Source organism: Erpetoichthys calabaricus, chromosome 9, assembly GCF_900747795.2.
Source record: "Erpetoichthys calabaricus chromosome 9, fErpCal1.3, whole genome shotgun sequence".
Lineage (NCBI taxonomy): Eukaryota > Metazoa > Chordata > Cladistia > Polypteriformes > Polypteridae > Erpetoichthys > Erpetoichthys calabaricus.
The window spans coordinates 8,555,657-8,574,673 of record NC_041402.2 but is presented as its reverse complement, the minus strand read 5'-3'; the positions used below and the strand labels follow the sequence as shown (position 1 = coordinate 8,574,673).

At 39.0% G+C, this 19,017-nt stretch overlaps 1 protein-coding gene across 5 annotated transcripts in view; it reads left to right on the top strand.

Annotated features, from left to right (window-relative positions):
- golga2 (golgin A2) overlaps positions 1–19,017 on the top strand; it is a 138,878-nt gene that overhangs the window by 105,570 nt on the left and 14,291 nt on the right. For all 5 annotated transcript variants that reach the window (XM_051931966.1, XM_051931964.1, XM_051931965.1 and 2 more), the window contains 4 exons: positions 732–845; positions 1,284–1,508; positions 8,472–8,568; positions 16,829–16,917. In XM_051931966.1, coding sequence (XP_051787926.1) covers positions 732–845; positions 1,284–1,508; positions 8,472–8,568; positions 16,829–16,917 — 525 coding nt within the window. The remainder of the gene's footprint in view (positions 1–731; positions 846–1,283; positions 1,509–8,471; positions 8,569–16,828; positions 16,918–19,017) is intronic.

Here is a 19,017-nt window from a genome sequence, read left to right as displayed (position 1 = left end):
TCTTGTTTTAGTTCGTTCACATATCACTTTTTGTTTATTTTTATTTAGTTTTAGTTTCTCTGTCTGCCTTAATTTCAGTTCTTGTTGTGGTAAAACGAAAAACAATATTTTTAATTCTAGTTTTCATTTTTCATTAGGAATATATCACTGCTGTATACTGTACCCACCTGCTGTTTTATGAAGTGTTATTGTACGTCACATTTTTTCAGCCTTGTCTTCTACTGCTTATTGGTTACTGTATTCATTGATACTTAAGTGCAACTGTGGCAGAAGAATTTCACTATGCTCTCTCACAGTATATGACAATAAAGATCTCTAATGAGCTTGGGATAAAAGTTGTTATGGACATTTCGGTTTTCTTTTAACTCCCAACCTTGTGCTTCATAGCCTCTCGTAAATGACCAATGACTGGATACCTAAATAAACCTAAAGAAATCCCCCAAAGATCCCTTAAGTTTCACATATATTTGTGCTGTCATGTGGAAATTTGAATTTCATCATTAATTAGAATCAAGTTTAGTGACCAAAAAATAAAACCTAAAGTCAATAGTCATCAAGGTGGGAGTTTCCTAATGAACTCATTATTTGCTGTCAGTGCAATGTATACGTGTAGACAGCCAGAGGGGCTTTAAGTTTAGCCCATTGCTTAGCTTTATCATGCTGTAACTGATAATGTCACTTTGCAAAGAATTAACTATATTAGTTTATGTAATTCTAAATTTATATTGCAGACTAATGAAAATTTGGAGCTTACAAATGGCCTGCAGTCTGAACAACATGTGAAGAAGGAGCTTGTCAAAAAAATGGCAAAGCTTCAAGAGGACCTTCATGAAGTCAAGGAACAGGCAAGTTCTGCCATCTTCCATCATCTGTAAAGTTCATAATGTTTACACACGTCTCGGTTGAACTTTAAAGATTAACACTAGACCCTATCCATGTTAAATGTCTCATACATGCCTCCCAAAGCTGTATGAATTAGCTTTGTTGTGAGCTTGTTTTAGTAGCTTAGAACTTGGCTGATATTTTTGCTTAATTATAAGATACCATTAGGCCTACCATAATTGATTTAAACTCATGTAAACATGGGTGAAATGGGCTTTTAAAAAAGGGTCTATTCTAAGCAGTGACTTCCTGGAATTCTTTGTGATGGAGTGCTACTCAACGAGAACTCAAAAATGCAGTGTTTTAGCTGTTATGATAACTGCTTATACCGTGCCTTTATTGCAGAACAAAGTTGTTTTTTTGTCACTCTAATGGTAATATTTTTGTGCATGAATATGTAGATGGATGTAAAAGTAGCAGAGGCTAAAACACTCCTTGACCAGAGGGATCAGTATTTTACTCACTTGCAACAATACACCACTGCCTATCAGCAGCTGGCAATAGAGCGTGAGGATTTGCATAAGCAGTATTTAATCCAGACACAATTGATGGACCGACTGCACCATGAGGAAGTCCAGGGCAAGGCTCAGCTTGAGATCAGCCAGCAGGAGCTACAACAGGCCAAGGTGGGTACTTTAGTTTAAAATAAGTAGCCTTTCTTTCTTTCTTGAAATACTAAGGTGGTGTACTGTGTTAGCCATTTTAGCCAATAAAAGGTGTCATTTTGTTTGGCTTTTCTTTATTGAATAATTAGATTATTACAGATGAATTTATTATATACTGGCTTCCTTTTTGAACCTAAGACTCAGGAGGTGTGAGGCATTTGTACTCAACCACTGTTGTATCTTGTGTTCATTTTGGTAGAGAAAAAACAAATTGGAATTAAAAGTAAAGCAAGTTTATTTTTGAATGTAGTATCAGCTACAACTTTAATAAATTTGATAAAAGGCAAAAGCAGCTTGCAGTACTGCAGGTGTGGAACTTTCCATGTGGCACAATTTGTATTGCATTGGTTTAGTTTTCCATTCAGTCTGATTCCACTTTGGATAATTTTTTTTTTTGGGGTGGAGCATTCTTTTAATAATCTTTACTAAATTAAATGACATTTACTTTGTGTCCTTTCACTATAAATGTATTATTTTTTAATTACAGTGAACCCTTGTTTATCGCGGTTAATCCGTTCCAGACTCTACCACGATAAATGAATTTCCGCGAAGTAGAACTCTTTATTTATAAATCGAATATTTTCGAAGAGTTTAGAAAACCTGTTTACGACCTTCTAAATACGTTTTTTTAACATTATTAGAGCCGTCTAGACATGAAATAACACCCTTTATTTAACATTACACTCGTATTACCCAATATATTAGACAAAATAGATAGATAGATAGATACTTTAAATAAGAGAAAATAAGACATATTAGACGTTACAAATATCATATAATTATTATTGTACTGTACATTTGATTACACACATGCACAGTTCTTACACACAACCACTAACCTATGAAGGCATCAGCTCAGTAGGAGAGTCTTCAGGTGGTGCAGTATCTTCAGCAGGTGCGTCATTGTCTTCTTCCACTGAAGGAATACTAGGAGTAGGCAGTGGGTGTCTGGGTGCGCGGCTGAAGAACATCTTGATAGGCAGTTGCTGGCGCTGTCTTTTCATATGTGTGAGGAGGCTTTTGTAGGGTTCTATCGCTCAATCAAGTGCATTCTGGAACTGCAATGCATGCATCATTTGTGGGTCCCATTCGCCAATCATGTCCTGTACTACCTTAATAGTTCTCACGACTTGCGAGAGACGCTCAAGTGTAAGGCCAACTTCCTCCTCCTGACCCCCAGGAACCTGTGGCTGCTCTTCCTCCTCCTCACTCGCAGACTTAGTCATCTCCATCAGATCCTCGTCAGTTAAGGGATCTGAATGTATCTCCAGCAGCTCATCCACGTCATCTCAGGTCCATCCATCCATCCATCCATTTTCCAACCCACTGAATCCGAACACAGGGTCACGGGGGTCTGCTGGAGCCAATCCCAGCCAACACGGCACAAGGCAGGAACCAATCCTGGGCAGGGTGCCAACCCACCGCAGGACACACACAAACACACCCACACACCATGCACACACTAGGGCTAATTTAGAATCGCCAATCCACCTAACCTGCATGTCTTTGGACTGTGGGAGGAAACCGGAGCGCCCGGAGGAAACCCATGCAGACACAGGGAGAACATGCAAACTCCACGCAGGGAGGACCCGGGAAGCGAACCCGGGTCTCCTAACTGCGAGGCAGCAGCACTACCCACTACTCCACCGTGTTGCCGTCATCTCAGGTCATATCCGCGAAACCTTCTCCTCTCAGCATCCAGGCTAGCCTAACTGCCTTATCCACTTGCCATCTTTGATCATATCCAAGAGTTTCACCTTCTCCTGGATGGTAAGCATCTTCCTCTGGCGCTTAGTTTCATTGTCAGAAGGCTTAGAAAAAGCAGCACGTTTAGGAGCCATCGTGGGGCTTAGATAAAAGTTCTCAGAAAGTGCATGTGTAGTGACGTAGCATGTATGAGAAAAAACCGCGCTAGAGTGAAGCCGCGAAAGTCGAAGGGATCACTGTATATCCATCATTTTTCAAAAATGTAAAAGTTGTCAAAAAGAAGTGTCTCGATGCATGCTCAATAATCCAGGTAAGGAAATTCTAGAAAGTTGATTCAGTTCATATGGACATAGTTCTTTTCCAGGGAGATACGTTACATCACTCATCCAAGTGACTTCCTCAGACAACCACTGGCGAAGCGGATGGCACAACACAAGAGAGCTACCTTGTCAGGCCAGGACTCCGCAGTCTATTTACACCTACAGGACTGTGGTCACTCTTTCAGTGATGAAGATGTATACATCCTGGTCAGGGAGGAACGCTGGTTTGAGTGAGGAGTCAAGGAGGCAATTTACGTGAAAAAAGAACGACCATCTCTGAACCGAGGAGGGGGCCTAAGGGTACATCTTTCACCATCTTACAATGCGGTGATTGCAGCCATTCCCCAACTCTCTGTGAATGGTACTCATGGCCATTGATCAATGGACAATTTGCATATCATTGATCACACGGCCCATTGTTAGCCAATGGTGCTAGTTTTGGTTATTATGCAAATGTACTGTTTATAAGGTTGGAGAAACCTGCAGTCAACTGAGACTGAGGAAGTGACTTGGATGAGTGATGTAACATATCTCGCTGGAAAAGAACTGTCCAGATGAACAGAATCAACTTTCTAGAATTGTCAAAAAGAAGAAAATGAAAAATTTTATTGAATATTCCACCCAAAAAGATATTTTTAACATGTCACTTACCCCACGTAATGTGTAATGATGGTAGAGAAAACATTTTAATCTCAAAGTTTTCATTCAGAAAACAGTGATTTGTTTATTTTATTATGTGGGAGCCCGGGAACACACCCAGCCTTATTGGTTGTTAAATGGTAGATAAGATTAAAAAATGTTGCAAATATCTTTTCGTAAGATTGATTTGTTGCAAACCACCTAAATATTTCTTAACCACCCCCACACACAGATTTTTCTAATCAAATTTATTTTTACTTGCCTTCTAACGTGGCATTGCTTATGTTTCACAGCTTGTAATTGGATTATAATAAATAGCTATGTGTGGTCTTCGAGACAAAAAACAACCTGAAGATTCCCTAGCAGTTTTACTATGTTCATGAACTTGGAGAGGAGTCCACTAAATTTTAAGAATTGGCCAGTGCAGAGGACGTGGACCCACCTGTGCTTGCTGTCACACTGGCCTTCATAAGAAGACACTGACGATACTATATCTGAGCCCGTATCGCTGGCATATGAGTCATATTATTCTTTGTTTCGAGAAAATACCTCTAGATAGACAATATTTTTAATGAAAACTTCAAGTCTTGCCCTCCATTGCTGAGTTGTTTCACTTGCACATTGTTGAGCAGCTGTGTTTGCCTCATTTTAAAAATGTAAAAGAGGACACATGTGCCATCTTGTGGCTGTGTTTGAGCGTGAGCAGAGCGAACTGCTCCATACACACATACATACAGTGCATCCGGAAAGTATTCACAGCGCATCACTTTTTCCACATTTTGTTATGTTACAGCCTTATTCCAAAATGGATTAAATTCATTTTTTTCCTCAGAATTCTACACACAACACCTCATAATGACAATGTGAAAAAAGTTTGAGGTTTTTGCAAATTTATTAAAAATAAAAACATTGAGAAAGCACATGTACATAAGTATTCACAGCCTTTGCCATGAAGCTCAAAATTGAACTCAGGTGCATCCTGTGTCACCTGATCATCCTTGAGATGTTTCTGTAGCTTAATTGGAGTCCACCTTGTGGTAAATTCAGTTGACTGGACATGATTTGGAAAGGCACACACCTGTCTATAGAAGGTCCCACAGTTGACAGTTCATGTCAGAGCACAAACCAAGCATGAAGTCAAAGGAATTGTCTGTAGACCTCTGAGACAGGATTGTCTCGAGGCACAAATCTGGGGAAGGTTACAGAAAAATTTCTGCTGCTTTGAAAGTCCCAATGAGCACAGTGGCCTCCATCATCCGTAAGTGGAATAAGTTCGAAACCACCAGGACTCTTCCTAGAGCTGGCCGGCCATCTAAACTGAGCGATCGGGGGAGAAGGGCCTTAGTCAGGGAGGTGACCAAGAACCCAATGATCACTCTGTCAGAGCTCCAGAGGTCCTCTGTGGAGAGAGGAGAACCTTCCAGAAGGACAACCATCTCTGCAGCAATCCACCAATCAGGAGTGGCCAGACGGAAGCCACTCCTTAGTAAAAGGCACATGGCAGCCTGTCTGGAGTTTGGCAAAAGGCACCTGAAGGACTCTCAGACCATGAGAAAGAAAATTCTCTGGTCTGATGAGACAAAGATTGAACTCTTTGGTGTGAATGCCAGGCGTCACATTTGGAGGAAACCAGGCACCGCTCATCAGCAGGCCAATACCATCCCTACAGTGAAGCATGGTGGTGACTAGTCAGGATAAAGGGAAAGATGACTGCAGCAATGTACAGAGACATCCTGGATGAAAACCTGCTCCAGAGCGCTCTTGACCTCAGACTGGGGCGACGGTTTATCTTTCAGCAGGACAACGACCCTAAGCACACAGCCAAGATATCAAAGGAGTGGCTTCAGGACAACTCTGTGAATGGTCCTTGAGTGGCCCAGCCAGAGCCCAGACTTGAATCCGATTGAACATCTCTGGAGAGATCTTAAAATGGCTGTGCACCGACGCTTCCCATCCAACCTGATGGAGCTTGAGAGGTGCTGCAAAGAGGAATGGGCGAAACTGGCCAAGGATAGGTGTGCCAAGCTTGTGGCATCGTATTCAAAAAGACTTGAGGCTGTAATTGCTGCCAAAGGTGCATCAACAAAGTATTGAGCAAAGGCTGTGAATACTTATGTACATGGGATTTCTGTTTTTTTATTTTTAATAAATTTGCAAAAACCTCAAGTAAACTTTTTTCACGTCATTATGGGGTGTTGTGTGTAGAATTCTGAGGAAAAAAATGAATTTAATCCATTTTGGAATAAGGCTGTAACATAACAAAATGTGGAAGAAGTGATGCGCTGTAAATACTTTCCGGATGCACTGTAGATCTTTTGTTTGTATATGTCTAATACATGGCTATACCTTATGTGGGTTCAATAATCCATTCAGCGCTGTGTGGTCAGCATTTAGGCCAAGGCCTTCCACCTTACTGACACAAGGTGTTTTGGCTGTCCATAAGTAAAAAGAGGTATATGAATTACCTTAGGAGTGTCAAATTTTGTGCATGCTAGGTAAAACCTCTTATGGAAAATTTAAGAGAAACAGAAACTTCATATTAAGTTCATAAAATGAAAACTACTTTATTTGGCATATACAGTAAAACCTTGGATTGCGAGTAACTTGGTCTGTGAGTGTTTTGCAAGACGAGCTAAAGTTTTTAATAAATTTTAACTTAATAAATAAATGAGTGAGGTCTTTCAATACGAGTAGTACGTATATGCTTTGTCTGCCGAGCGCCACGTGATCACAACTTAGTCAACATCCGTATGAGTGTATACTGTTTACTATAGCATCGTGACCATGTGTGTGTTGCAATGTATAAGTTGCTGTCTTGAACCCCAAAACACGAAGCTGAGTCTCAGTACTTTAGCAACACTAGCTTTATTCAGCTTGAAACAGGAACAGTGCGGGTAGTGGGATCTGCCACTCTCCTATACAGGGTGGTCCAGATCTAATTATGCAACTATGCAATTTTCATTACTCTATAACTTAAGTTTATTACATAGAGAATTTAGAAAAAATTATTTTTGTTGCCAATAGATGGCAGCACCTGCCCTGCATTCGTTTATTACCAGATATTTTGAACAAATCTTTTGTCTTGCATTGTTTTCCTGCATTGCATTAAAAATTGCATAATTAGATATGGACCACCCTATACACAGACACAGCAGTCAGGCAGGGTCATGGCCAGGTTAGTGGCCAAGTAATACTGTGCCCTGCATTTATAATGTTCCTTGTATCACCCATCAAAGGTAGGCTGTTATAGCATGTCCGCAGTCTTTTTGGATTCGCTTTTACAGCAGAACTGCTACAGCTCTGGGATCCTGCGGTTGCTTCGGGACGCTCTTCCGTGTGTCGTCCCGTTGGGTGGAATCCCAAAAGAGTTTAGAAACCGTCCTACACAATAATCCTCCTCTCTCTTGTAACCCTCACACCAGCCATGATCCTTTTCAAAGGTGAAGTGCAGGTTAATTTGTTTTATGTATTTTTACTTTATATTTTGTATTAATCATTTTTATATAAATAGTTTTGGGCTGTGGAACAAATCATCTGAGTTTCCATTATTTTTTATAGGGAAATTCGCTTTGATATATGAGTGCTTTTCAAGCACCTTTCCAGAATGAATTATGCTCGCAATCCAAGGTTTCACTGTACTAATTTTTTAAGGGCTGTGTATGATAAATTCAATATTTACTGCATAATTATCATTTGTCAAAATGTAACCAGGAGAAAAGTTTAACATGATGCTCATTCACTTGAGCTGGTGATTTTTAAGAACGCCATAGTATGCAGTAAAAGTGAAGATACTTAACTACACTGCATCCTGATGGGAAATAAATTTTATCAGGCACCCATGCTGCCGTCAATCTGTATAAAACAAAGCTCTTGTCAAATTCAAACCCATTTCCTCTCCAGTATCTCCTGTGAAGACAGCATTATACCCACCCTTTAAAATTGTGATATGTAAAACACGAGGCATTGCATGCGTTTGAGGCTTTAAATCAAGCCGCTTTGAATTCAGTAATGTAAAAATTAACAAAAGATTCAGTAGGATGTTTCCTGCGAGAAATGTATAGTCTTGTTTTGCCATTATTATTGGTTTGCAGATATGTGAATGTTCTTTTTAAATTTACTAATATTAGAAGTATTAAAATTGAGGCCCTGCAAATCTACAAATGTCAAGACCCTTTTTTTTTTTTTTTTTTTTTTTTTATTGGAAATCGGTTTGTTACATACATTTTGAAAATTGTTTTTCCCTCTGTTTTCCTCCCAGGATAATTTTGCCCGTTTATCCATGGAAAATGAAGAATTAAAGGAAGAATTAGGAAAGCGAGAAAATGTAAACCTCAGCACCTTACCTAGGGATCAGGGTGTGTATTCTTTTATTATAGAATTAATGCAAACTACAATGGGAGGAATACTATAAGCTGCTATATGTTTGTCTCATTTTATTTCAGATTTAGTTGAGTGAAAATCTTAACACAAATTTATCACCCTAAAGTAGTAATGTCTTAATTTGCACACTTTTTTTTATTCTGTAGGACATTATTTATGCAGTTGTACCTTTATGTTTAGGAACATGATCATTCGGGTACACACCAAGGAGGCCAAACCTTTTGCATTTCAGTGCAGTTCCTCACTCACTAGACAACACTGCCTGCCTCATTTTATGTGATTTTCATGTAAATTTATTTAAAATATATATGTCACTGGATGTCAAATACCTTTGTGTTTGTGCAGCTGTGACCAGCCTGTCTTTGCTGCAACCGCTAGAAATGATAGTGGGTTTGACCCTCCTGTGAAACCACATGAAAAATGTCCCGTAGCACGTGTTTCGGTGCAGTCCCCAAGGCGGTAAAACAACTTTGGTTAAAACAATCTGTGTGAAAAAATCTAAAATATTTAATATTTTATTTAAAGAAATACTACACCCCAAAATTTTTTTGTATATGAATCTTTACCACATACGGTTTGTAGAGATGGCTTGAGAAACATTGTAATCTCCTGCTTTCATAGAGAATGGAGATAATGGAGTTTGATAGAATGTGCATCTAAAGTAACTAACGCTACACCACAACAAACACTTTAAAAACTTCCATGAAAAAGTCTGCCGTTGCTTATGTTACATAATCCACACATTAAGTCATCAAGTTGTATAATCACAATGGGCAGAACACATGTATTTTGCGAAAATATTCTAAAATTAATACTTTTGGAAAATCCGAGCAGTGCACACAGAAGAAATGCATTCATGTGGGAACAAGCTTTTGAATTGAATACTGGACTCTTAAACATTAAATGAGGGGAAGAGGTGGGTTTTCAATTTAAAAGCTCAATCCCATGTGAAGTGTGTTTTTTCTGTACGCACTGTTCTGATTTTCCAAAAGTGTATATTGTTTTAGGAAAAAAAAAGCATGTGTTTTGCACATTATAAGTATACAACTGGATGACTTGAAGATAGATAGATAGATAGATAGATAGATAGATAGATAGATAGATAGATAGATAGATAGATAGATAGATACAGTAATCCCTCCTCCATCGCGGGGGTTGCGTTCCAGAGCCACCCGCGAAATAAGAAAATCCGCGAAGTAGAAACCATATGTTTATATGGTTATTTTTATATTGTCATGCTTGGGTCACAGATTTGCGCAGAAACACAGGAGGTTGTAGAGAGACAGGAACGTTATTCAAACAATGCAAACAAACATTTGTCTCTTTTTCAAAAGTTTAAACTGTGCTCCATGACAAGACAGAGATGACAGTTCCGTCTCACAATTAAAAGAATGCAAACATATCTTCCTCTTCAAAGGAGTGCGCGTCAGGAGCAGAGTCTGTCAGAAAGACAGAGGAAAGCAAACAAATCAATAGGGCTGTTTGGCTTTTAAGTATGCGAAGCACGCGGCACAAAGCTGTTGAAGGCGGCAGTTCACACCCCCTCCGTCAGGAGCAGGGAGAGAGAGAGAGAGAGAGAGACACAGAGTTTATTTTTCAATTAAAAATCAATACATGCCCTTCGAGCTTTTAAGTATGTGAAGCACCGTGCAGCATGTCGTTTCAGGAAGCAGCTGCACAAAAGATAGCAACGTGAAGATAATCTTTCAGCATTTTTAGACGAGCGTCCTTATCGTCTAGGTGTGCGAACAGCCCCCCCTGCTCAATCCCCCTACGTCAGGATCAGAGAAAGTCAGCGCAAGAGAGACAGAAAAGTAAGCCGGGTAGCTTCTCAGCCATCTGCCAGTAGCGTCCCTTGTATGAAATCAACTGGGCAAACCAACTGAGGAAGCATGTACCAGAAATTAAAAGACCCATTGTCCTCAGAAACCCGCGAAGCAGCGAAAAATCCGCGATATATATTTAAATATGCTTACATATAAAATCCACGATGGAGTGAAGCCGCGAAAGCCGAAGCGCGATATAGCGAGGGATTACTGTACTTTGTTAATCCCAATGGGAAATTCACATTGAAGTGTGGATTATGTAACACGAGGAACACAAGATTTTTTTTCAGACTTTTTTTTAATACTGGGGGCTTCGCTTGCCCACCCCCAGGTTTGGTTAACCGGATATACAATTTTAAGAGAGATTTTCATGGGAATTGTTACATATGCATTATTTTCACTTTTACTTTAAAACTTTAGTAAAAACAATATTTGGAATTAACTTTTCTTCAAGATCGCATTGAATTTTGATTCCATGTTTGGACTTGCATCGTGACAACGCAACGTGTAACTGCCCATCAGTAAATACCGTTTCTTTCTCTCTAATAAATAAAACGACTTTTTCGAATGTTTGTCCATGCTGTTTCTTCTTCACTTAGTCGTAGACGTGTCATGTAGAATGTATAAAATTATTGTCCTGATAAAATTTATTAGAGCTGAGAGCGCAGGAAGCATCTCTGCCAAAAGCATTCACACGACTGAGGTTAGATGACGGTGGTCTTGTTTGAAAATAGCTGTAAGTAGGGCGTGACTTGAAAGAATCACATGTTAAAAGTCTCCATCTCACGGGACTTCATACTGCACCAATGTTTTTGGAATCTTTTAATTCTCGCTGGCATCACATTAGACTATCTACAACAGTTTAAATCCAAACAATATGTTCGATCATTTTGCTGTTCCATTATTTCACAGAGTAATCATTTCAGTTTGTTTGCACTAATGTAATTTTTCCTATCCTTTTTTTGAGACTTCCATTATCTGTAACGTGCTCTGCATATGTACTGCTCCAACATTTTTGAATTCTTTACAATGTTCTACTTTGTCATCTACTCTTTGTCCTGTATTTCTGGCTCCGGGCAAGGACTCGTCTCAGGGGATGTATAAGTGTCTCTCTGAGAAAATCACGTCTCGTCTCTTTCCAAGTTTTTTTTTTTTTTTTTTTTTTTATAATAGAGAGATATTCTTGACAGTGGTCTGCCTTTGGTCAACACAGTTGTCCTTTGTGTCGGAAACATTATCTCAGTTCTCCATGAAAACATATTTAAATTTTTTCTCAGCCCATCTCTGTAAACCACATGAGGTAACATTTAAAAAAAACAAAATTGGAAGTATTCACTTTAATACTTTTATGTATGACAAATGTCTGAGGTGATTAGAAAGTGCTGTGATAGACTTCTGTTAGATAGTGGTGAACATTTTACAAGAAACTGGTTTAGTGGAACACCACACAACTCATATAAAGGAATAGCTTGGTTTATAAAATAGTAAGTGCTAATGAGTGTTGAGTATTTTTTTAATTATATGCTTAATTAGTATGTTTCTAAATTTTGAGCATCACATTGAACTTACATCATTGATGTCTCTTAGGTTATGAGGAAGAACAACTATAATCTAATTATGTACTAGGTTTTTATAAAGTCATTATTTTAAACATTAAAGTGATTCCTCCATTCTTTAATTATGTTAATTTAAAATTTTATATGTGCTACCGATAGGGGTGTGCGATATTGGCAAAAAATGATATCTTTATTTACTGTGACTTTGATAACAATAATTTGGTGATATTTTACATCCTTTAAAAACATGCTTGTCAAAGTCTTATTGATCTAGCTTGGTCTTGTAGGGTATTAATTGTAGCTTACTAATGAGATTAATGGAAACAACAGTTAAGGAAAACCGGTCTTGTATATCTATTAAAACTAAAGTAAAATAGCACAAACATTGAAATCATCAATCAAAATATTACTAAGATCAAACTGTACAAGTTCAAAGTGTCCAAAAGTATTTACACAAAAAGTTGCACTAAGACCAACCAAACTACTATAGATAGATATATAATGAGAGCATTTTAAACAGACACTTACCCTTAATATAAACAAGATATGAATCCAAAGGGAATAAAATAATCATAACTGAAATAAAGAACATGAACATTATAGTCGATACATATAAACCCTGCTGTAAAGTGAATTGTGTAGCATACAAGCAAGAACAAAAATCTAACATACTGTATTATAGTGTAAAAATCCAAAGTTCGGTCATAAACTGCGCAGAAAAAAAAATATAGCATTTGTAAACATGTTCTGTCAGATAGATAGATAGATAGATAGATACATAATTTATTAATTCCAAGGGGAAATTCACATACTCCAGCAGCAGCATACTAACAAAAAACAATATTAAATTAAACAGTGATATCAATGCAGTTATACAGACAGACAATAACTTTGAATAATGTTAACGTTTACCCCCCCCGGGTGGAATTGAAGAGTCGCATAGTGTGGTGGAGGAACGATCTCCTCAGTCTGTCAGTGGAGCAGGACGGTGACAGCAGTCTGTCGCTGAAGCTGTTCTTCTGTCTGGAGATGATACTATTTAGTGGATGCAGTGGATTTTCCATAATTGATAGGAGCCTGCTGAGCGCCCGTCGCTCTGCCACAGATGTCAAACTGTCTAGCCCCATGCCAACAATAGAGCCTGCCTTCCTCACCAGTTTGTCCAGGCGTGAGGCGTCTTTCCTCTTAATGCTGCCTCCCCAGCACACCACCGCATAGAAGAGGGCGCTCGCCACAACCGTCTGATAGAACATCTGCAGCATCTTATTGCAGATGTTGAAGGACGCCAGCCTTCTAAGGAAGTATATCATTTTTAAACAAATCACTGAAATTACAGAAAAAAAACAATTGTGAAATTCTACTGAGGAAACTTCAAGTTCTGTGACAAAAACACTATTCTTTTCACAGCATCTGGCTTCAGAGCAGCATAATTACATGTTACAAAACTTCCTGTGGTGCTGAAAGCCCCCTCAGAAGGGCTGCTTGAGGCAGGGATGCACAGGTACTTTTTTTGAAGTTTCCCCAATTTTGTGGATTTGTACTTCTTCTCAAGTGGGTTTACATCACTATCCACCTCAGGTATCATCAAGTAGCTCTTGATTACCTCCCCCCCCACCCAATGTGTCATAAAAACACAGACCAGACATCCGTATAATATCCCTGGCTGCAAAAGGTTTTGACAGAGAGATTCACAACACTGAGTACAAAACAGAACTGATTCCTTGGTGGTAAGATGGCGGCTTTAAAGGCCTATATAGGACATGACATAATTGAAGGGCCCAGGGCCCGGAAGTGACGTCTTCTGAGGTGCCAGAACCTGGCAGGATTTCTCGGGAAAGGTCTACAAGGAACTGAGAAAGACTGTTAGTGCACCCCGCCGCCCCCCTAATTGGATGTGGTATTACCATTACTTAAGCCCTTCAGCTGCCTCCTACTCGCACGTGTGTGACAAATGGCAGTATGCAGAGACTTCTCTGAATTCCATTTTTTTTTTGTTTTTAATTATTAATTTTTTAAACAGCTGCTAAGACTTTTTTTTTTCTTTTTTGCTCCCTTCTTCATCATCTCCTCTAACTTCTGCAGCCATAGGGGTGGATAAAGTGGAGCAAGGAGGGTGGGGCTCTGTGCGAGTGTTTTAAATAAATAATGACTTGTGAAATAAAATGTGCCCAATGGGCATATGCCTCTTACGGAAGTAAAATAAATCTGATTATGAATTCATTCAGTTTTTGTTCTTTAGCCTGACACCTACAGGACTCCGTTCTAGATCAGTTTCACAACGGCAAATGATCTCCGACATAGCTTGCAGACTGCCAGCTTTAAAGCAACATCAGTCTTCTCAAAGTCAAACCTCCTCCATGTGATTGAGAATGGCCACGTCTTGCAATTAAATCTTATGATGTAGATTGCTAGGCTGTTTATCCTCTGGCGCTGTTTGCTCATTCAGTTTTAGTCAGCTATGTTAGCTTTAATTGTGGTGCTCTGACAGAACATGCACATGCAGTAGTCTATCCTGTTAGGTTATATGAGACCGTGAATGTGAAGACTCTTAAGAAGTGTTTTTTGATTGTTTTTTTGCAAACTGAGTGACATACTCAATAATTTCAGCTTGCACATCATTAAAACAACAATTAAGATATTATCGTAGATGATACATATCAAACACTCCTAGTCTTATTTCCCCCCATCCACCATCTTCCCTAGTGCGAGTTGGTTTGATTTATGCACATTTTCTAGTGCAGATGTCTGCTTTACCTAAAATCAAGTTTTAAATTGAGACGGAGATCTTACAATGACTGAAATATTATGGTATAGAATGACAACAGTTGGTACATACTTTAATTGGAAACATTCTTCTTGTTAAAGAAAACATTGGTATTAATGTAATTTTCTTGCATGGTGTTGTCGGTTGGAGTTGAGAAAAGGGTTCTGTTATAATCTGATAAAGAACCTTTTGTCATTAGACATTTATCTCCTACTGATCAAAATCAGCACCATGTTGAATATTTTCTCCATTCTAAAATGGATTTTTTTGGAAATCAAGCTGTCACTATAGATAGATAGATAGATAGATCTTTATTGTCATTGTCACTTTTACAAAGGAACAACGAAATTGAAGGTGCAATCAACTCAGTGTGAGGAATAAGAGTTAAAAAGACAATATAATAACAAACCGAATAGTAATAAATATACAAATTGCACTTGTTGACTTACGGTATATATTGCACATTGGAAGAATAATATGGAGCAGTTTTATTTTGAGTTCAGGGCCATGATTGCTTTCGGATAAAAGCTGTTTTTAAGGCAGTTTGTCGTAGTTTTCATAGCTCTGTATCTCTTGCCCGATGGCAAAAGCTGGAAGAGGCAATGACCGGGATGTGAGGAGTCCTGTGAAATGTCTATTGCTTTTTTGCGGCTTCGGGAGGTATAGATTTGTTCCAGAGTGGGGAGGGTACAACCAATTGTTCTCTCCGCTATCCTGACGACCCTGTGGAGCGCTTTCTTTTCTGAGGAAGTGCAGCTGCCGTACCACACACACAGTCCGTACGTGAGCACACTCTCGATGGAACAATGATAAAAAGCAAAGAGCAGATTTTTTGGGAGGTGGTTCTTTCTGAGAATTCTCAGAAAATACAGTCTCTGCTGCGCCTTCTTTAGCAGCTCCTTGGTGTTGGCACTCCAGGTCAGGTCATCCTCCAGCTCCATACCCAGAAACCTGAACACCGGGACCCTCTCCACACATGCCCCACCAATGATGAGTGGCTGGATGTCAGTTTTGTTTTTCCTAAAGTCAATAACAAGCTCCTTTGTTTTTTTGTTGTTGAGGAGCAGGTTATTGACTGTGCACCACTCTGACAGTCGCTCCACCTCGTCCCTGTATGCTAGCTCACCCTCCTTGCCCGAGATGAGTCCGACATTTGTCATTATCACCATTTGTTGACATAACTGGAATTAAATGAGGCCTAATACGAAAAATAAACGCTACCTCTGCGAAAGTTGAGGATTTGACTGTACTTAATTGCTCAAAGTTTTTTTTTGTTTTTAGTTTGTCGGTTTATGTGGCTTCTCATTGATACTTATGGTGCTTGAAGGGCTGCCACTTTTCAGTTATCTGCCCACACTCTCCAGCACCTCAAGGCAGTATAGTATGTCTTGTACCTTGTGTGGCTATCAACACTTCAAGTTCTTCAAAATGCTTCTGCTGTCATGTCTGTGCACATTTAGTAACAGCAATCATTATGAGAGTGACATCTATGGGACCACCAACAAGATAAAACGGAGGACAAAGATAATCTTGCATTCAGACCTGTTCAGCGGATGGTTTTCATCCCAAGCAACTTATCTATGGCTTTGCTTGTGTTTGCATTGTTGTGTGGTATAGAACATTGGAAGTTGATGTGACTGGCTTAGGGTCACACCCAAAGCTTTGTGGTATTTCATTACACATGGCAAATTGATGCTTTTAATTACATTTTTTTTCCCAGTAGAGGCATATTTTTGACCAGAATTTTTTAAGCAGGTTTTCTACACAAGTATCAGACTGTAAAGGTCATAACTAGGCAACTAATGTTTAAGACATGAGACTTTTGATGCTGTGCAACACAGAGTGTATGTCAGGGGGCTATCTTAGTAACTCATATGCCGCTGCTATGCACTAAGAAGTACGGTGCTACAAATGACATTTTAATGAAGGTTAAAATGGAAAGTGTCAAGGGAGAGTAAACCAAAAATAACATAAGTGAGCTCTGTGTTGAAATGATCTTAAGAGAATTTACCGTGTTAGAAAGATGCAGAATATACTATGGGATGCTCCAGTATCTTGGTAACTAACCGTTCAAATAATTTATTTTCAGGTGATGGTGTGGAAAGCAGTACTCTCTCTGAGGGGATACCGAGCAGTCAAATTATAATACCAGAGGATTTTGAGAGCAGAGAAGAAATGGTAAAAACTGTCTGTTTTGTATTGCTAATTTTTTTTTGTTTCAGAAGACAGTATACAGTAGCCCATTTTTAAGCACAGATCACAATGGAGGTTATATGCAATATAATTTTTTTCCCCTCCGTATAATTAATCTTTCTCTTGCATAATTAAGCACAGTTCAAGTTGAATCTAAAATGTCATTTTTAAAATTGGTGCAACAAGATGGTTGTTTTGTCTTGGTAGAGAATTATTTTACTTTGCTTTCCCCTTTTGTATTATTAACATGTAGCCTCTGTCAGAACACCTCAAATCTCCCAGACTTACCACTGTTTATAAGGTATTATAGTATATAACTTCTCCCTACCTTCCCTCCTACATCTATAACCTCAGGCAATTAGGTGTAGTAAAAGACAAGCAGGAGTTAAGTTACAATTCAAACAATGCATTATTGATAATCATAAATAATAACAATATGCAAAGTATATTTGAATATTGGCAACCATACAACCTGATTAAATGCTGATGTGTAGTTTCAGGCGGCACACAGACTTGTTAGTTACTTAAAATGTCTCTAGTTAAGGCATCATTTGTGGTCAGCTTCCTTCAGAACAGGCCGCACGCCTGTCTCAATATGGCTGCCTAGCTGCGCTCTTCATTGTGTTGTCCTTTTCAGTTCATGGTGTGAGATGGTCATTCAGCAGTTTGGTAAGAGAGTGAGGGAGTGAGCAAATGTATAGGTTTTCTGTCCAACCCCTAGAGCCAATAGGACGTCATGGTACTTAAAGGCTTCTGATACTAGCCAGTTCCAAACAGCCATACTTCAGCCCAATGGGGAGATAGAACATCTTCACACCTGCCACCCCCCAAAACCATATGTTAAGGTAAAGCTTGGCAGGTAGGCAGCCTGGCTTTCCTATGGGGGTTGAGAGACTTCAGAGAAACATTTATCAAACTTGCACTTCCTCCAGTCTATCGTAAAACTAACTTTCCTGACTTAGTCTGGGGTTGGTGGGGTTGTAAACATGAATGCTTCTCACTGATGCAACACTAATATTATATTTCTTTGCCTAAGTTACAAATAAAGACATACAAAATATTTATTAACTTGTATGCAAAATCTCACATCACAACAATGGTGTTTACTGCTCAGTGATGACATAAAGACGTATGACAAAGTGTATTAAGTGTTAAAGGGTGTTAGAGTCCTCCATTCAAAAATGCAAACTTATACAGTGCTTATAAAAAGCATTGGAAGTTTTCTCATTTTATTATTATACAGTATTGAATACAGTGGATTTAATTTGGCTCTTTTACTCTGATCAACATTAAAAGACTCTTTAATGCCAAAGTGGAGACAGATCTCTGCCAACAACAATCACCCCCGGATTCTTTACCTTCTCACCTTTACTCAGCTGATTTTTGCAATTCCCTTATGTCCTTTTTTTAATGAAAAAATCCAGAAGATTCACCAGTCTCTCGGTACGGATTCCTCCAGTACTTTATTTGAATTTCACCCACCAACTCGCTCATTTTCCTCTTTTCAGCTTCCTGCTTTCTCAGAAATCTCAGATCTTGTCTGTAAGTCTAAGCCATCCACCTGTCAACTGGACCCCCTCCCTACAGTCCTGGTCAAAGCCTGCCTCCCCTCTCTGGTCCCTCTTATTTCTGCTATAATCCACTCTTCTCTCACTACTGGTACTGTTCCTTTTATCTTTTAAAACTGCTGCAAAAACCCCAATACTGAAAAAACCTGATGCCTAATTTCAGTAGTTTTCATCTTATTTCTAATCTACCCTTTTATTTCCAAAATTCTTGAAAAAACAGTGGCTATTCAACTTCATTCTCATTTATCTCAAAATAATCTGTATGAACAGGTCCAGTCTGGTTTTCGTCCCCTCCACAGTACAGAAACAGCACTTATCAAAATTACTAACAACCTCCTTATGGCAGCTGATTCTGGTTTAATTCCTGTTCTCATCCTCCTTGATCTGAGTGCAGCCTTTGACACTATTTGTCACACGACTCTTCTCAGTAGATTATCTTCGATTGGCATTACCCACACTCCACTAGACTGGTTCAGATCCTACCTCTCAGGCCACACTCAGTTTGTTCAGCTTAAAA